General features: G+C 39.4%; 1 protein-coding gene across 1 annotated transcript; it reads left to right on the forward strand.

Moving 5' to 3' along the window:
* The first annotated feature begins 11,122 nt into the window (after positions 1 to 11,122).
* Positions 11,123 to 12,952, forward strand: LOC138892201 (uncharacterized). Its single transcript, XM_070175906.1, has 2 exons — positions 11,123 to 11,276; positions 12,492 to 12,952. The coding sequence occupies exons 1-2, from the start codon at positions 11,123 to 11,125 to the stop codon at positions 12,950 to 12,952; spliced, it is 615 nt and encodes a 204-aa protein (XP_070032007.1).
* Positions 12,953 to 17,481: the final 4,529 nt, after the last annotated feature.

Raw genomic sequence — 17,481 nt, forward strand, 5'->3', positions numbered from 1 at the left:
CACGGATGGACCCTATTTTAAGAAGCTTGGTTACCTCGTCTTTGACGAAAGCATGTTTGACCTCGGACTGGGTCTTCCTTTTTGCTTCACCGGATGTAACTTTGGATCCAAGCTTAGTTTATGGGTGGTGATTCCCGGTGGTATCCCTGTCATGTCAAGATGGGACCAAGCGAAACAATCCATGTTAGCTATAAGAAATTGAATAAGCTTTTTCCTAAGCTCGGGATTTAACCCTGTGCCCAGGTATACCTTTCGATCAGGCAGATGTTCGATTAGTATGATTTACTCCAGTTCTTCGACCATTAATTTGGTAGCATCGGAATCATCGGGGACTATGAAGGATCGAGGGACCCCATAATCATCATCTTCGTTAGTCTCCTGCTTCTCCAGTTGGGTCGAGGCCGGCATTTGTGATTGCTATTTGGTCTCCTATTTTCCCTTCGAATTTGACCCCTTTGTCGACTAGAGTGATGACATCGGAATCACTTCGTGAACGACAAACATTTCCTTTGCAGCGGGTTTCTCCCCGTAGACTGTTTTGAATCTCTCTGGTGTTGAGAACTCTAGAACCTGGTAAAGGGTCGAGGGTACTGCTCTCATGTTGTGGTTCCATGGTCTCCCGAACAAGGCGTTATACCTCATGTTGCCCCTGATCAGATGGAAATTCATATCTTGGATGGTCCCGACCACATTTACTGGCAAAGTTATCTCATCCTTAGTAGTTTCACATGCCATGTTGAATCCGTTCAACACTAGGGTCGTAGGCACAACCTGGTCCTATAGACCGAGTTGCTCTACGACCCTCGATCGCATGATGTTAGCCGAACTACCTGGATCAATTAACACATGCTTAACTTGAGTCTTATTCATGAGTACAGATATTACCAGTGCATCGTTATGGGGCTGCATGATTCCTTTTGCGTCTTTTGTCATTGAAGGACAAGGTTCCTTTTGGTATGTAATCCTAAGCCCGAGACCGCTTCTCACTTATGATTAACACCTTAGTGCGTTTTAACACTGGCCTGTGGGGAACATTCATCCCTCCAATAATCATGTGAATAATGTGTTGTATTTCTTCTTGCTAGTTTTGTCTATTGAACTCTCCATTTTTGAAGTGATTCTTGACCCGATCACTTAAAAATTCCCGAAGGTGTCCTTTATTGAATAACCGAGCTAATTTTTCTCTTAAGTGCCTGCAATCTTCCGTTTTGTGTCCATGGGTGCCATGATACTTGCATACTTGATTGGGATTTCTCTTGGCTGGATCGGTCTGCAGAGGTCGAGGCCATTTAGTATCTTTGATGTGTCCGATAGCCGATATGATGGAGGATGCATCAACATTGAAGTTATACTCTGACAATCGCGGTATGCCTGTCGAAACCATTCTTGCCCATCAGCCGTCGAGAGCCTTGGCCTCGATCACTTTTCCTTTCACCTTGTACGGAGTTGTGCCCAGGTTCGATGCCCCTACGATCTCTATTATACGGCTGTTATCGATCCCTGTTCAACCTCAGTTCTCGATCGATGTCCCTTTTGGTAACGTATCCAGAAGGAGCCCCCAGCTGGTCGTCTTCGACTCTAATCTTCGATTGATATCGATTATGTAGGCCCAGGTAACAACCGGGTACTCAATCAAGTTCTGCTTCAACTGTTATGAAGCCACCGAGCTTCGTTTATTTAGTCCTTGGGTGAAGGCTTGAATGGCTCAATTGTCTGTGACTGGTGGTAGATCCATTCGTTCTATTTGGAAACGAGATACAAAATCTCTGAGCATCTCGTTATCTTTCTGCTTTACCTTGAAAAGGTCCGACTTCCTAGTCTCAACCTTTATAGCTCTAGCGTGTGCTTTTACAAAAGAATCTGCAAGCACGACAAAAGAATCGATAGAGTTGGGTGGTAAATTATGATACCATATCATTATTCCCTTTGACAGAGTTTCCCCAAATTTCTTTAGTAATACGGATTCGATCTCATCATCCTCTAGATCATTCCCTTTAATGGAACACGTGTAAGAGGTGACATGCTTGTTGGGGTCAGTTGTTCCATTATACTTAGGAATATCGGGCATGCGGAACTTCTTGGGGATTAATTTGGGAGCTGCGCTCGGGGGAACGAGCTTTTTGGAATCCAAACCCTTCAATATTGGTGGTGCCCCCGGGATCTGATCAACCCTAGAGTTATAAGTTTCCACTTTCTTGTCGTTTGCTTCGATCTTCTTTTCCCTTGACTCTATCCACTTTGTCAGTTCCTCGAGCATATTTATAATTTCGGGGTTAGTCCTCGATTCTTGTTCATTTGACCTTACCACACCTGGCCCCATTCTGTGGGTGACTTCTTGGGGTGGACCGGGTTCAACCCTGCTCTGTGCCTGGGTTTGGCTCTGCAATTGAGCTATCGCCACGTGTTGAGCTTGTAGCATTTCGAAGATCATGCACAGGCTGATCCCGTCTTCTCCAATATTTTGGGTTTTTTGAACTGCAGATAGAGTTCTACCATGGATGCTGTTTTCAGGACCAGAATGTTGGTTTGCTTCGATGGCCACATGCAAATTAACGTCTATCGAATCCACGGCCCGAGTTCCAACGGGGTCAGCGGGTGGCCTTTCATCCACGGGCGTCACATTGTTATTCTCACCTTGATGGCTAGATTCATTGTCGATATGTAGGGGCATTAATTGAGAGTTTGCCATTTTTATCCTGAAATCAAAGACACTTCCAAGAGCAAGTGTAAAATAGTGTGTTTTACAGAGATTTGTATCAAATAACCACTATTATCCTTAGCCCGATGGTGGGCGCCAAACTGTTTACCTGAAAAAAGGATAACAATTGAATTTATATGCGGTTCTAAGGATACGTAGTATAACTTGGTACAAAATTGAGAAAATATATAAATGAATATCGATATAAAATTGAATTTATATGCGGTTTTAAGGATATTGTACATGTAATGATTCCACCGGTCATTTTGAGCTTTAGCGTTCCATTCGGTAGTTTGAGACTTTTAGCATCTTCATATGATGTATTATGACTTGAGTGTATGGTTGGTTTTGGTTTTCACGTCGTTCGGGATTGATTTGGAAGAATGACTATTGATTTGGAAGCTTTAAGTTGGAAGAGTTGACCAATGTTTGGCTTTTGGGTAAAGGACTCGGAATCGGGTTTTTATTATTCCGATAGGTTCATATGATGATTTTGGACTTGTACGTATATTCGGATTTGGTTTCGACGGTTCCTAGAACAATTCGACACTACTTGTCGAAAGTTGGCAATTTGAAGAACTTAAGAGTTCATAAGTTTGACCAAGAGTTGACTTTGATGTTATTGGACTCCAATTGGTGTTCCAAGACTTTGGATATGTCTATATAGTTGACTTTGGAAGCAATCCGAAGTGTTTAAGTGTGATTCAAACACTCTTTTGAATGAATGAACATTTAACAAGTTAAGAGAAATTCTATTCGGTTTGAGCCTCGATTCTTTATAGTAATGTTCCCATATGTGTTTTGAGGCTTTGGATAGTATATTTTTACTTGTTGGTATGATTGGATAGGGTCTCGAGGGGCTCGGGTGTATTTTGGATCATTGGTTGAGAAACTAGTTAAGTTAAGGATTTGGAGTTTGACTTTGGTCAATATCATGTCAAGATGACCTATTTTTGGTGTTTTGAGTGCTTGAGCAGCTTCGTAACATGTTTTATGTCTGAAATACACATATGGTTTATATCCGGGAGGTTCCAAATGAGTTTTGGGTGCTAAAACAAAGATTTTCTTATTGCTAGTTTTTTTTCGGTGCAAATTAATTACGAAAATACCATTTGTATCCCTGAAATTTTTAGACATCCTTTAAAACTTTCAATTTTTGGAGCTCGGATTTGAGCAATTTTGGAGGGAATTTTCACTATTTGGATTGGGATTCGAGCCGTCTGAAGATTGTTTCATGCGGGAAAGGCTTCTTAGAGTATTGATTTGGCTTGCTTGAGGTAAGTATCTTAACTAAACTTGGTTGAGGTGCTAGTTGGCTATGTTATTTGTGATAGCTACGTTCTATGGGTGTGCATATGTGTGGGGTTTGAGCCCATGTGCAAGCACCGGGGTATTTATTCATGCTCGGGATAGTACTTAGGCTATGACATGCCTTGAATTAAATTTTAAGCTTTAAGATGTGATGTTCTTATAGTTGTAACCCTATTGTGAGCTATTTGATCCATGTTTTGAGGTTACATAGAGGCTAATCTCCTGATTGAACTTGATATTTGTTATTTTCGTAATGAAATTACCGATTTGAGCTATAATAGCACACTTTGCACATGCATACACTTTAGCATGTCACTTATACCAGTCCAAGAGCATGAAATCTAATATTTATTGATCATATACATGTGTTCTTGTATATTTTCTTCTATGTGATTTGATTTGGGCTGGATGCTTGTGACCATCCCGGGCGGATTAAGTTGTTATGCATGTGACCATATCAGGCGGATTGTGATATATAGCTTGTGACTACGCCAGGCAGATTGTGTTGTTATGCATGTGACCACGCCGGACGGATATTGATTATTGGCATGTGAGTTGTCCGTGTGGTTGATGTTATTGGCACGTGAGTTATTCGTGCGGATCCAAATATTGATATTATTGGCATGTGCGTTATCGGTGCAACACGTGAGTTGTCTATGCTATTGATATTATTAGCACGTGAGTTGTCCGTGTAGCATGTGGATATGGATCCATCTCCCTAGGGTCACCCTCTTATAACCAGAAACACATGGATTATGAGAAATCAACGAGTTTCTGGTTAATGTGGGCTCTAGGAGAGCTGATCATTGGTTTAGTTCTGTTACTGAGACTTTGATGTGGGCCTTAGAGCCATGATGTGATTTCTATTTGAATCGGGTTACGTGCCACAACAGATTGATATTTGGTTATTGTATTTTATCTTTACTTGCAATTTCCTTGGTTGTTTTCCTGATTTATCTGCATATCTTGCTTCTATTACCTCGCTGAGGTTAGTTATGATACTTTCTGAGTACATGGGGTCAGTTGTACTCATACTACACTTTTGCACCTTGTGTGCAGATCTTGGAGCTAAGATGTTGTGGATGATGGGAGATGGCATTAAAGATGTACTTTCTTTCCGAAAATAGCTACCACTTGTCCTTGGTAGTTTTAGATTTGTTATGTGTTATCTACATTCCAAACAGATGTTGTATTTATTTCATACCAACTTGTAAATTTAAGTCTTAGTGGCTCATGACTTATACTACCTGTCATTGGGCTATTGTATAGAGATTCGTTTATTTTCATTTGTTGACCACTTTTAATCCATTAGAATTATGTTGACTGTTATTTTTCTTACCTAGTGGGTTGGGTTAGGTGCCTTCGTGACTAGGTGGATTTTAGGGTCGTGACAAGTTGGTATCAGAGCTCTAGGTTCACGGGTTCTACGAGTCATAAGAAAGTGTCTAGTAGAGTCTTGCGGATTGGTATGATGAAGTCCATACCTATCTTCGATAGGCTACAGGGCATGTAAGAAAATTTCTCATCTTTCCTTCCATACCGTGCAATATTGATTCAGCTTAAAGGGTATATCTTTGAATTCCTTCCACTCACTCGTACGTGATATTGAGGACTCGGTATCAGCTTTGCACTGTCGGCCTGTGATGTTGTGGATGAGGTGCGAGATGTGTGTTTCTATGTTGTAGGGAACGACTAGTATGAGGGACTTAAGGCCAGGTTCATTCCACAGCTTGGGCTCGGTGTTTCGAGACTCTTGTGAAATATGAAGCGCTGGAGGTTTGGGGTTTTTCATCACTCTCCTGCAATTGCTGCTATTCCTAACATTTTGAGTTTCTCATTCTTTATTCGTTTGTTTCCAACTGGTTAGTGCCCTGCACCCTCGTAATTCTACTTCTTTCTGTTTGTGATTATGTTATGTGCATTAGTGTTATCTGGATTTCTCAGAGTTAATTTTGATATTATATACAATTCTGCTTATTTCAGCATTACTCTATAGTTCCATTAGCTTCAATTTTTTGCAAGTCTTGATATTAACTCATATGTGTAAAGCTAAGTTGATTCATGTCGCCTACCTGATTCGTAATTGAAACCTAATTGATTATTGTTGAACTTCGTTTGATTTCTTGCACTGAAACCCCTTTGTGAGACTATGTTCTTGCTCGAAATTGCTCTCTTCATGTTGAATCCTTTATGCCTAATTTGCTATTTTTGTGCAAGTCATGCCTAAATGCTTAGCCTAATATGCTAGCCTTAATTGTGTCCAACCTAAATGATCATTATATTACTTATACATGTTGTTTATTCTAAGTTGGGTTTTTGCCTTGATATGTACTATCATGATAACTAACTTATGCCCAGAAAGTGTTTTAATTCCTGTTGAGACATTCATGCCTAACCAGTTATCTTTATGGAATTCTCGTGTTAGCTATGATCCTTTACCATGCTATTTGTAACTCCACTGAGTTCCTGACTTGTTCAATCTTGTGTTCCTTAGTGTCAATTGAGACCTTTAGAGTTGATACCATAACCAGCACTTTTCCCATATATGTGACCAACTAGCATAAGGTTTGATGCTTGTTTGGTGTGAAAGTGATATATTTTGTTCACTATAAGTCTTCTGGTATTGTAATTGATACTCAGCATGTTAAAATTTTTTCACTCTCGACTAAATGATTGTTCGAACCTATACTGTTATGTTGTCTTCATTAAGCCTCCATGTTGAAACTTTTCATGAGAAGGCTATGCTCTATTTGTTCTTGTCTATAACTTTATTAGACTCTTACGCTTAAATCTTGTGTCTAAGATTTCTTTTTAGGCTAATTCTGAATCAGTTTACTCTTGAAAATCTTTTTTTGGAATAACTCACTATCCTATGATGAACAATTCTTACTTAACTTTGTTTCTGAAAATACAAGCATGAATCTACCTTGTGAACTTGTCTGTATTCTTGTCTATGTGTTTGGGCTAGAATTGTTATTAGCCTTAGGAGTTAAGTATGAAGATTGTTAATCAATTCCATGAGTATTTTATCACCGGTAAGGCTGAATTGGGCATCCTTTTGGTTAAGTAAGTTATTTATTTGGACCTAGTATGCTGGGCCTGCTATGGTATTTGGACATCTAAAATGCAATGTTCGCATTTGAAGTTTGGGCCTGCTGTCCGTGTGAAGTTCTGAGCATACTGGAAGGCCTAGATGTGTTACTGGTTTATTCTATATTTGTAATTGGTCTAGAGCTTTGTTCAACATGGTCTGTAATAACTTCTAAAACTGAATAATGGGGGAAAGTAGTGAAATTGAGGAAAACGGGTACATTCTAATGCTTGCAAAAAAGGGTAGAAAAAATGCATATAGGGTCTACGTGGTCTATTTGCTATTTTGTTTAACATGCCATATATGCTATTTAATCTCATGTGTTGTACACTAAAACAAAGCATGCCTATAGGAATCACGCAGACACTTCACTTAATTTGTCAAATATGCCACACTTGTTTCCATGTCTACTATTCAACACTCTTAGGTAACATGTTTATAGGATGCAACAATGCAATACTTTTACTTATCTGGATACCATGACTATAGGATCTTAACTAATTGATCAACTACTTCGTGCTGTTTTCATACTGCTTCACTTGGATAGCATGCCTATAGAGATAAAGTGTTACAAAATTGAGTCGATTTTTCAATTGATAGAAATCATGTCCATAGGATGTTGATTGACGCTGCTAGTCCTGTGTTTTCAAATGACTTCACTGCCTAATTATGCGACTATTAGAGATCATGCCTATAGGGACTGTCATCTGCCTAAGACGCATGCCTATAAAAATAAACATTAGTAATTCAGAATTATGAGATTATTTTCACTACCTTATTACGCAAAACGATTTGATATCATATCTATAGGGCTTGCAACACTCAAATTTGTCTATATATTAGTCCAGAAATTATAGCACTGCCTATATAATGCTGGAATCCTGGATCACATAGAAATCATGCCTATAGGACTTAACAGTTCCAACACGTCTTAATACCTTCTACTGCCTAACTAGAAAATTTGTCTGCGTGCTTTCCTGGTTATGTGTGGAGGTTACTTGAGCCTTTATTGCAATTATAAGCAGTCCTATCTGTCTTTGATTGTCGCCTAGTTTTATCATTTTGAGCACCTGAGTTGAGTCTAGAACTACCAAGTAGTAGGTCCACAGCCTCCTGGACCATATGCATGGGATGGGTAGTGCACGCATAGGGCACGACTTAGAATTGAATTAGAATGATTTTAGGTAAACCACTTAAACATAGTAATCGGTTAGTAGGAGATGATAGTCTGTACCCGCTGAATAATATGAGCAACTCCTACCTAAAGGGAGTTGTGAAGTATAATTTATGTTGCACGGGGTGATCCTTTAGGCTAAAAAACTTAGGACCCCCTTCCCCTTATATGCTTGCTAAGAGGATTTAGTCATTAAATATATTGACCGATGCAGTTGCAATCCATGTGATCTTTAAAACTTGTGTCAATTATTCATATAGTTTAATAATGTTTACACTAGTTTACGTTATAATTGGAGTTTCAACTTATATATTTTTCTTTACTTATATGCTCGCCTAGTTTAATCATATAATCCACGTAGTGTAAAATTCGGCCGGGAACCATAGTTGTGGACCTCAAAGAGTGCCTAACACCTTCTCTTTGAGGTAATTTGAGCCCTTACCCAATCTTTGGTGGCGTTGACTAGTCAAACAAAGTTATTTGCAAATAGGTGCCCTAACACACCTTAAAATTCATTAGGTGGCAAATCTTATCTTTTAACCCTCCCATTGAAAAGAGTTGTCACACGTCGAAACCCGCTCTCACGAGAAAATGGGGCGCGACAGCATGGCGACTCTGCTGGAGATTTACACTTAGGCTCTTACCATAACGAACTTGACTTATGTGGATTACTTCCTTTGTTACATGCACATCCCTTTCCTTATTCTCCTTTGTTTAAATTTGCTATGACATGTACATCCCTTTCCTTATTCTCCTTTGTTTGCTATAGCATGTATGACCGCTCTCCATTTCCTTTCATCTTGACTGATAAATTATCCCTATTTCCTTACTTGCTTCATTATGTTCTCGCACATTTTTCATGAGCCAAACTGACTTCTTTATTTTATCCTTCTTTTCTTTTCTCTTCTTTTCATGTTCACTTTTGCTATTTTATTTACTGCTTTTTTTTTTACAGGCAAATGCTTGGCAATATGTTATTATTTCTGCATGAATCATGCTCCACATCATACTCTACTCGTGCCAATTATCAACGTAGCAGCGCTTGATGAGTGTCCGTGCTTTCTTAAAAATCACCCTTTTTAAATAGGAAAGGCTTATTTACGGTAGACTAGTCGATCAGCGGTGAAACTGACGGTCCCGCGCCTTTCCCTCTCAAGTTGTTCACTTGGGAGTACCAGTCTAGACCATTCTAGAAACCCTGCTCCAACTTGAAATGTACATGCATCATGCTAAACCTAGTACAGGTTGGAGCGTTATTAATGTAACAACCCGCTAAGATGAACCTTGTCCAAAGTCCAATGGGATTTCCATAATCCCAATGGACACTATCATGTTATGTGCATTACTTGGAGAAATGTGCCAATATGTTGATCATTATTGCGTAAGTAATCAAATCTGGAGAGGGAAAGGGCTAGCCTTTGTTTGCTTGCAGAAAATGAAGCATGAAATCCCCAGGTTAGGTATGGTCCAAAACATCCTACCTCTACCACTTGACTGGTGGAAATACCTTGCACCTTGCGACAAAAATCATGTAAGGAGAGTACTTGGTGACCTGCCATCCTTGATGAACGTTCGACCAAATAGGGAGTTGATCGCAACCGACACTATGTTCTGGGACCAGAAAAGGGTGGTTTTTCGATTTGGCAATATAGAAATGACTCCTCTCCTAGAAGAAATAGGAGGCTTCGCCAAGTTGCCATGGGATAGTTTGGGATTACTTGTACCAGAGAATCACACTCCCCGCGGTTTTCTGAAAATGTTGGGTTTTAATAAGAATGATGAGCTGCTATGTCTAAAGAAATCATACATCCCTTTTGAATTTATTTACGAGTATTATGGGCATGGCAAGTCATATCGTCTTCACCATGACGAACTGGGCATTACTTCATTGGGATGAGTGCACCGCCGGGTTTATGTGTTCGTCATCTGCTTCTTGGGGTTGTTGATTTTTCCAATGAAAGGGGGAAGGATTCATACTCGCTTAGCCATGGTCGCCAGGACCTTGATGGATGGCATCTAGGGACAAGCTTATACCATCATCCCTATGATCTTAGTTGAGATTTATCGTGCTCTAGATCGGTGCAAGCAGGGATTTGGACACTTTGAGGATTGTAATCTATTGCTACAAGTCGGGTTGCTGGAACACTTTCAGAGGGGAGAGTATCGTTAAGAGCTTCTGCGAAGGCCATTGAATGACTATATAGCCAACCATCACCCAAAGAAAATAACGTTTATTCCGGACAGGTTTTCACAACCTGGAAATGTTGTAAGTTGGGTGTGTTTCTTCAACAATCTGACAGATGAGCAAGTGCATTGGATGTTTGAATGGTTTCCTAGTAGTGAGTTCATTATCAGGTCAAGGGGGAATACTCATTTGGCACTGATCGGGTTGCGAGGCATCTATCCTTATGCTCCCATAAAGGTAATGAGGCAAGTAGAGAGAAAATAGGTCATACCTTGGTGTTCCAACATGGTCTAGTACAAGGTAGATTTCAAAGGAGATGTCATTCCGTTTAAGTTCAAGGCACAACATATGTGGAACCAAAAGATCATTGTGGAAAGATAAACCATTGAGCCTGACAGGTATCACGTCTGTCATATGTACTACTATCTATCATGGTTGGAAGACGACGTAGCAGGGAACGTCAAGCCAGGAATCAATCTAAATTATAGGATCATAGATGAGGTAGCTGAGGCACATGTTAAGTATAAGAGGCTACGCAAACGGGTGTTCAAGTCTGAAGCTAAACATCTGGAACATCACAAAGTGAACATGGAGGCAATAAGGGAATGGATGGAGATTGCCACTAAGTCAACAAAAAGATTGGAATACTTGGAATAAGGATTGATGGAGCTCGAGGGGAAGATGAGAAAAAGACTCTCAGATTGCCAAGGCATGGACTACAGTGAAGGAGAACATCTAGAAAAATCTTACTTATTGTTGGATATGCGCGATTTGGGGAACCTGATTGATGGGGTCAAAAGAGCCAAGCATGGAGAAGGTCTTTCAGGGACCAAGTAGACTAGTAAATGATGTTATTTACTACTTTCTATCTTAGCTTTAGATTTCGATTATAATAAGGCTAAATACCATTAGTAACTTTATTATTATTGTCGATTTAGTAAAGGTTTGACTCATTTTTCGCATTAATGAAATGACGCAAATGTTGGCATCAATTTTCTCTAAGTCTGTGTGTCGCTTAGGCCTACCTCAGGCACAATGAGGTCCCCAAATTAGGACGCAAATTATTGCATGACCTTTTGAAACATGTTTAAATATCGCAAACACTCTTTTATTTCACCTTACTAACTTGGTTACCTTTTGCCTTTTATTTTCTTTTTTATTATTCCCATTTCCAAAGGTTGGTTCCTGCATTGGCATTATCAGCATATCACACCAGATCCAGAGGTCCTCCCCCTCCTCCTCCACCTAGCGACTCGAAAAGGAAAAACAAGGGAAAAGGGAGAATACCCAGAGAGTGCTACCCATACTCAGAAGCGCACGCTTCGCAGATTAGCCAAACACTTCTTTCAAAATGGAGGAATTTTGTATAGAAGGACTCCTGACTTGGGATTATTGTAATGTGTCAATGCCAAGGAGGCATCCAGATTGCTCAAGGAAATACATGCTGGAACTTGCGGACCCCACATGAATGGTTTCATTTTTGCCAAGAAGATACTAAGAGCAGGGTATTTCTGGATGACTATGGAAACAGACTGCATCAAATATATTCAAAAGTGTCACCAATGCCAGATACATGCTGGCATGATACGAGTACCACCCAACAAACTTAATGCAACAAGTTCGCCCTGGCCCTTCTCCGCTTGGGGTATGGACGTCATCGGACCAAACGAACCCGCTGCTTCAAACGTACACAAGTTCATTCTGGTGGCTATAGACTACTTCACAAAATGGGTTGAAGCAGCATCTTATAAAGCTGTAACTAAGAAGGTTGTAGCAGATTTTGTTTGGGACCGCATCGTTTGTCTATTTGGAGTACCATAGTCGATCATTACTGACAATGCCGCCAATCTCAACAACGACTTGATGAAAGCTATGTGTGTAACATTCAAGATCAAGCATCAGAACTCTACAACATACAGGCCGCAAATGAACGGAGACGTAAAAGCCGCCAACAAGAACATCAAGAAGATATTGAGGAAAATGGTAGACAATTACAAACAATAGCACGAGAAGCTACCGTTTGCTTTTCTAGGGTATCGCACTACAGTACATACATCAACTGGGGCAACTCTCTATCTACTGGTTTATGGTACTGAAGATGTTATTCTCGCCGAAGTGGAAATCCCTTCTTTAAGAATCATACAAGAAGCTGAGCTCAGCAATGCAAAATGGGTACGAAGCCGGTATGAACAACTAGCTCTAATTGATGGAAAAATAATGAACATGGTAAGTCATGGTCAACTCTACCTGAATAGAATGGCAAGAGCGTTCAACAAAAAGGTCAGGTCGAGGAAATTCACGTCGGGGCAGTTGGTACTAAAGAGAATCTTCCCACATCAAAATGAAGCAAAGGGGAAATTCTCGCCCAACTGGAAAGGCCCTTACATGGTTCATCGGGTATTAACAGGAGGAGCATTTATACTCGCAGAGATGGATGGAGAGATCTGGCCAAAACCCATCAATTCGGACACAATCAAGAGATACTATGTTTGAGATTATGTTTGCACTTTCTATTTGATATAACTGAAGTACGCTTGACCTGATTCCTGTTTAAGACGGGATACGTAGGCAGCCCTGTGGGTTTGGTCACATCATAATAAAATATTCATTTCCCCTATGGTCGGAAAATGGGGCAAGGTTGCAAGTTTGCCCAATCTTGTCATGTTCGGAATCGCCAAAGAATGTATTTCCAGAAGTATGCATTTAAACTCGGGCATAATTTTGAGGAGGATCCTCAAAAATCCGAATCAAGGAGGTTACAACGTCTCAAAATGCGTCACAGTCATCAGTTCATCAAAATTGTTTGATCTCGTGCATTATCACTTCTTTCAAACGGCTACATTTCTACAAATAATTTGACAAATGCATGCACGGTTTTTCAAAAATTTTGTTTCTATGGCAGCCAGACGTTATCTAGGGTGACTCAAGCAGGACCTCAAGACAAGAGTAAAGGCGAAACAAGAAATCGAGAGCACGAACCAACCTTTCCCCCGCAAAACTCACGATTTTTCTTTAGATGCAGGCGTAATGAACATAACAGGAATATCCGCAAATACATACACACAACAAGATCACTATCTTCATAATGACAAAAGTCGCCAAACGCAAACACATCAAGCTAAGAAGTGATTTATCCTCTAGCGTTTAGTCATTGATTTTTGTTGAATAGGGCTAAACACTGCCCTCATTATTGCATAAGTCTACGCACTGCCTTCCTTGCATGAGACTAAGCATTTTCTCCATTCTTTGCATAGGTCTAAACATTACCCTCACCTTGCATGAGGCTAAGCACTACCTCCATTATTGCATAAGGCTAAGCACTGCCTTTCTTTACATGAGACTAAACATTGTCTTTACTCCTTGCATAGGGCTAAACATTGCCCTTACCTTGCATGAGGCTAAGCACTGCCTCTATTATTGCATAAGGCTAAGCATTGCCTTTCTTGCATGAGACTAAGCATTGTCTCCATTCCTTGCATGAGGATAAGCATTACCTCCATTGTTGCATAAGGCTAAGCACTGCCTTTCTTTGCATGAGACTAAAAATTGTCTATACTCCTTGCATAGGGCTAAAGATTGCCCTCACCTTGCATGAGGCTAAGCACTGCCTCCATTATTGCATAAGACTAAGCGCTACCTTTCTTTGCATGAGACTAAGCATTGTCTCCATTCCTTGCCTGAGGCTAAGCATTGCCTCCATTGTTGCATACGGCTAAGAATTGCCTCCCTTGCATGAGACTAAACACTGTGTCGGCGGCACTGCATAAGACTATGCACCATCTCCTTTCTTCGCATGGGGCTAAGCATTGCCTTCATCTCATACAAGATTAAGCCTTGTGTTGTCTTATATTCGCACATGACTAAGCATCACCTGTTTCCTCTATCAAACGATTGATATTAACACATACTTTCATTTCATGGGCTGAAACATCGCCACATCGTCCGAAGGCACCATCCTCATGGCCTAAAACACCATTCCATGGCCGGAGGATCTCTCGAAACTGCATATCATTATTCAAAGGCGTCATAGTCCAAAGGCACCATCTTCATTGCCCGAGGACACCATTCCATGGCCTGCGAATCCCTTACCATACGCTTCATGGCCCAAGTCGTCATGGTCTAAGGATATCATCCTCATCGTCCGAAGACAACCTTCATGGTCCGAAGGAAATTTGCATCATGTTTAAATTTTTGCAATAACCTATATATGTTCACGTGCATCGTGTTTTAAGTTTTGCATGTAACTCGGGATATGACCGTTCTACAAACAGGAGCAATTTTTGCTCCAGTTTCCGTTCACAACATTCACATCCTTAGTTATCTCAAACGTAACCGACAACCAGTAATTGATTACCTTTTTCCCCATAACCGCTCAAACACTTGCCTTATATATACGTAACATTCAAAATCGCATCCATAGCTCCACCTGAAATCATCCGTTACTCAACATCGCATCGAAAAGATCATTTTCGAAAAATACAGCCACTCTTATAACAACTCCATCGATTTCGTTCGCCATTGGATCCAGAACTACACACGGCTTGATTCACGTAACACCAGGGATATGTAGGCAACTCAAGAACTAGGGTTCGGCCCCCATTTTTTAAAAGTACTTCATTCCTCACTCACTTCTTACAAAATTGGTCATCATTTCATTTACCCGACAACTCTTTCATCTTTCCCGTGTAAAGAGGGGCAACTGTTGATACCTAATTTTGCCCTCATAATTTTTCAAATAGTATAGATACCTTCAAAATATCATTTTGCATCATTACATAATTTACAAGAGTAATACAAGTATTCTCTATAATTGTTCATAATATTTAGAGCTTTAAATTAATTTCTTTGCATTTTTAATTACTTTATTATTTATTAATTATCTTTTTAAATTATTTTATGATGACTTAATCATCCAAATTTATTATTTATATTCATATATATGCTTCATAATATTTTACTTTATCTTATATAATTATATTTGTATTTTTAAAGATATTTTACATAATTTTGCAATAATAGCCTATATTTTATACATAATTGTATTTATTATATTATATATACTAAAATAGCAATTTTATATTTTATAATTTCAAGCTAGTATTCTAAATCATTTTACTGCATGAGTGATGTTTTTATTATTTATTAATTTCTTTTATAAGTTAATTTTAAAACAATTTCGCATATTTAATTTATAGCCCCAACATAGGGCTAATTTTGGACCAAATTTGGCCCAAATCATTAGCCCAACACTCCAGCCCAATCCAAACGACCATTGTGACCAACCCAGTCGTGACTCGTCTAAACGACCCGATCCCTCCCCCCCAACCCTAAAGACTCATTCTTCACTTCAGTCGCCTTTACTCTCTCAATTCCTCTCATCCTCTTCTCAACCCCTAATAGCCGCCTCCTAAATCCTCTTCAATTCCGGCTCAGATATGGAATCTCTCCGTGATTTTCCTTCCATATATGCTCGTTTCCTCCGTTATTTACATGGTTTTGGTATCACACGATACTTGCCTATCTTTGGCAAGTATACGGCCCTAAATCAAGTAACCATCTCCAGACCTTCGAGATTTAGACGATATTTCGTCTATATACACCCACTATCATGCCTTACGGGTCTGATTCAGTGAGATTATACTATTTTTTGTTCTTCATTTTAAACTAGGGTTTGCTAGATTTCCACTAAATTGATTCTAATTGATTTTGCATGCTATGTTTTCCTTATTTTGTATTTAATCGACTATCTTTTCTTGTTTGGGGTACTTAATTTTGATGCTATATAAACCCCTCCCCAATTTCCTCTTGGGAAGGACTCTAATCGCTAAAATTACTATTGTGTTTCTTATTCTTTCTTGTCTTATACTATTCTGAGGCCTAATCTTTTGGCCGGCTGAAATCCACGGCCACCGTATTCTGTTAACCTTCCTCCAGTGCAAGCACTGCTCTGGGTCCGTTTTGAGACTCTTGTGAAATCTAAAGCGCTGGAGGTTTGGGGTTTTTCATCACTCTCCTGCAATTGCTGCCATTCCTGAGATTTTGAGTTTCTCGTTCTTTATTCATTTGTTTGCAACTGGTTAGTGCCATGTACCCTCGTAATTCTACTTCTTTTTGTTTATGATTATGTTATGTGCATTAGTGTTATCTAGATTTCTCTGAGTTAATTTCGATATTATATACAATTCTGCTTATTTCAGCATTACTCTATAGTTCCATTAGCTTCAATTTTATGCAAGTCCTGATGTTAACTCATATGTGTAAAGCTACGTTGATTTATGACGCCTGCCTGATTCGTAATTGAAACCTAATTGATTATTGTTGAACTTCGTTTGATTTCGTGCACTGAAATCCCTTTGTGAGACTATGTTCTTTCTAGAAATTTCTCTCTTTATGTTGAATCCTTTATGCCTAATTTGCTATTTTTCTGTAGGTCATGCCTAAATGCTTAGCCTAATATGCTAACCTTAATTGCGTCCAACCTGAATTATCATTATGTTACTTATACCTGTTGCTTATTATGAGTTGTCTTTTTGCCTTGTTCTGTACTATCATGATAACTAACTTATGCCAAGAATGTGTTCTAATTCCTGTTGAGACATTCATGCCCAAACGTTTATCTTTTTGGAATTCTCCTGTTAGCTATGATCCTTTCCTATGCTATTTGTAACTCCACTGAGTTCCTAACTTGTTCAATCTTGTGTTCCTCAGTATCAATTGAGACCTTTAGAGTAGATACCATAACCAACACTTTTCCATATATGTGACCAACTAGCATAAGGTTTGACGCTTGTCTGGTATGAAAGTGACATGTTTTGTTCTCTATAAGTCTTCTAGTATTGTAATTGATACTCAGCATGTTAAAATTTTCTCATTCTCGACTAAGTGATTATTCGAACCTTTCTGTTATGTTGTCTTCATTAAGACTTCATGTTGAAACTTTTCATGAGAAGGCTATGCTCTATTTGTTCTTGTCTATGACTCTAAGGTTTCTTTTTAGTCTAATTCTGAATCAGTTTACTTTT

The sequence above is a fragment of the Nicotiana tomentosiformis genome, chromosome 5 (assembly GCF_000390325.3).
Source record: "Nicotiana tomentosiformis chromosome 5, ASM39032v3, whole genome shotgun sequence".
In the NCBI taxonomy this organism is placed as follows: Eukaryota; Viridiplantae; Streptophyta; class Magnoliopsida; order Solanales; family Solanaceae; genus Nicotiana; species Nicotiana tomentosiformis.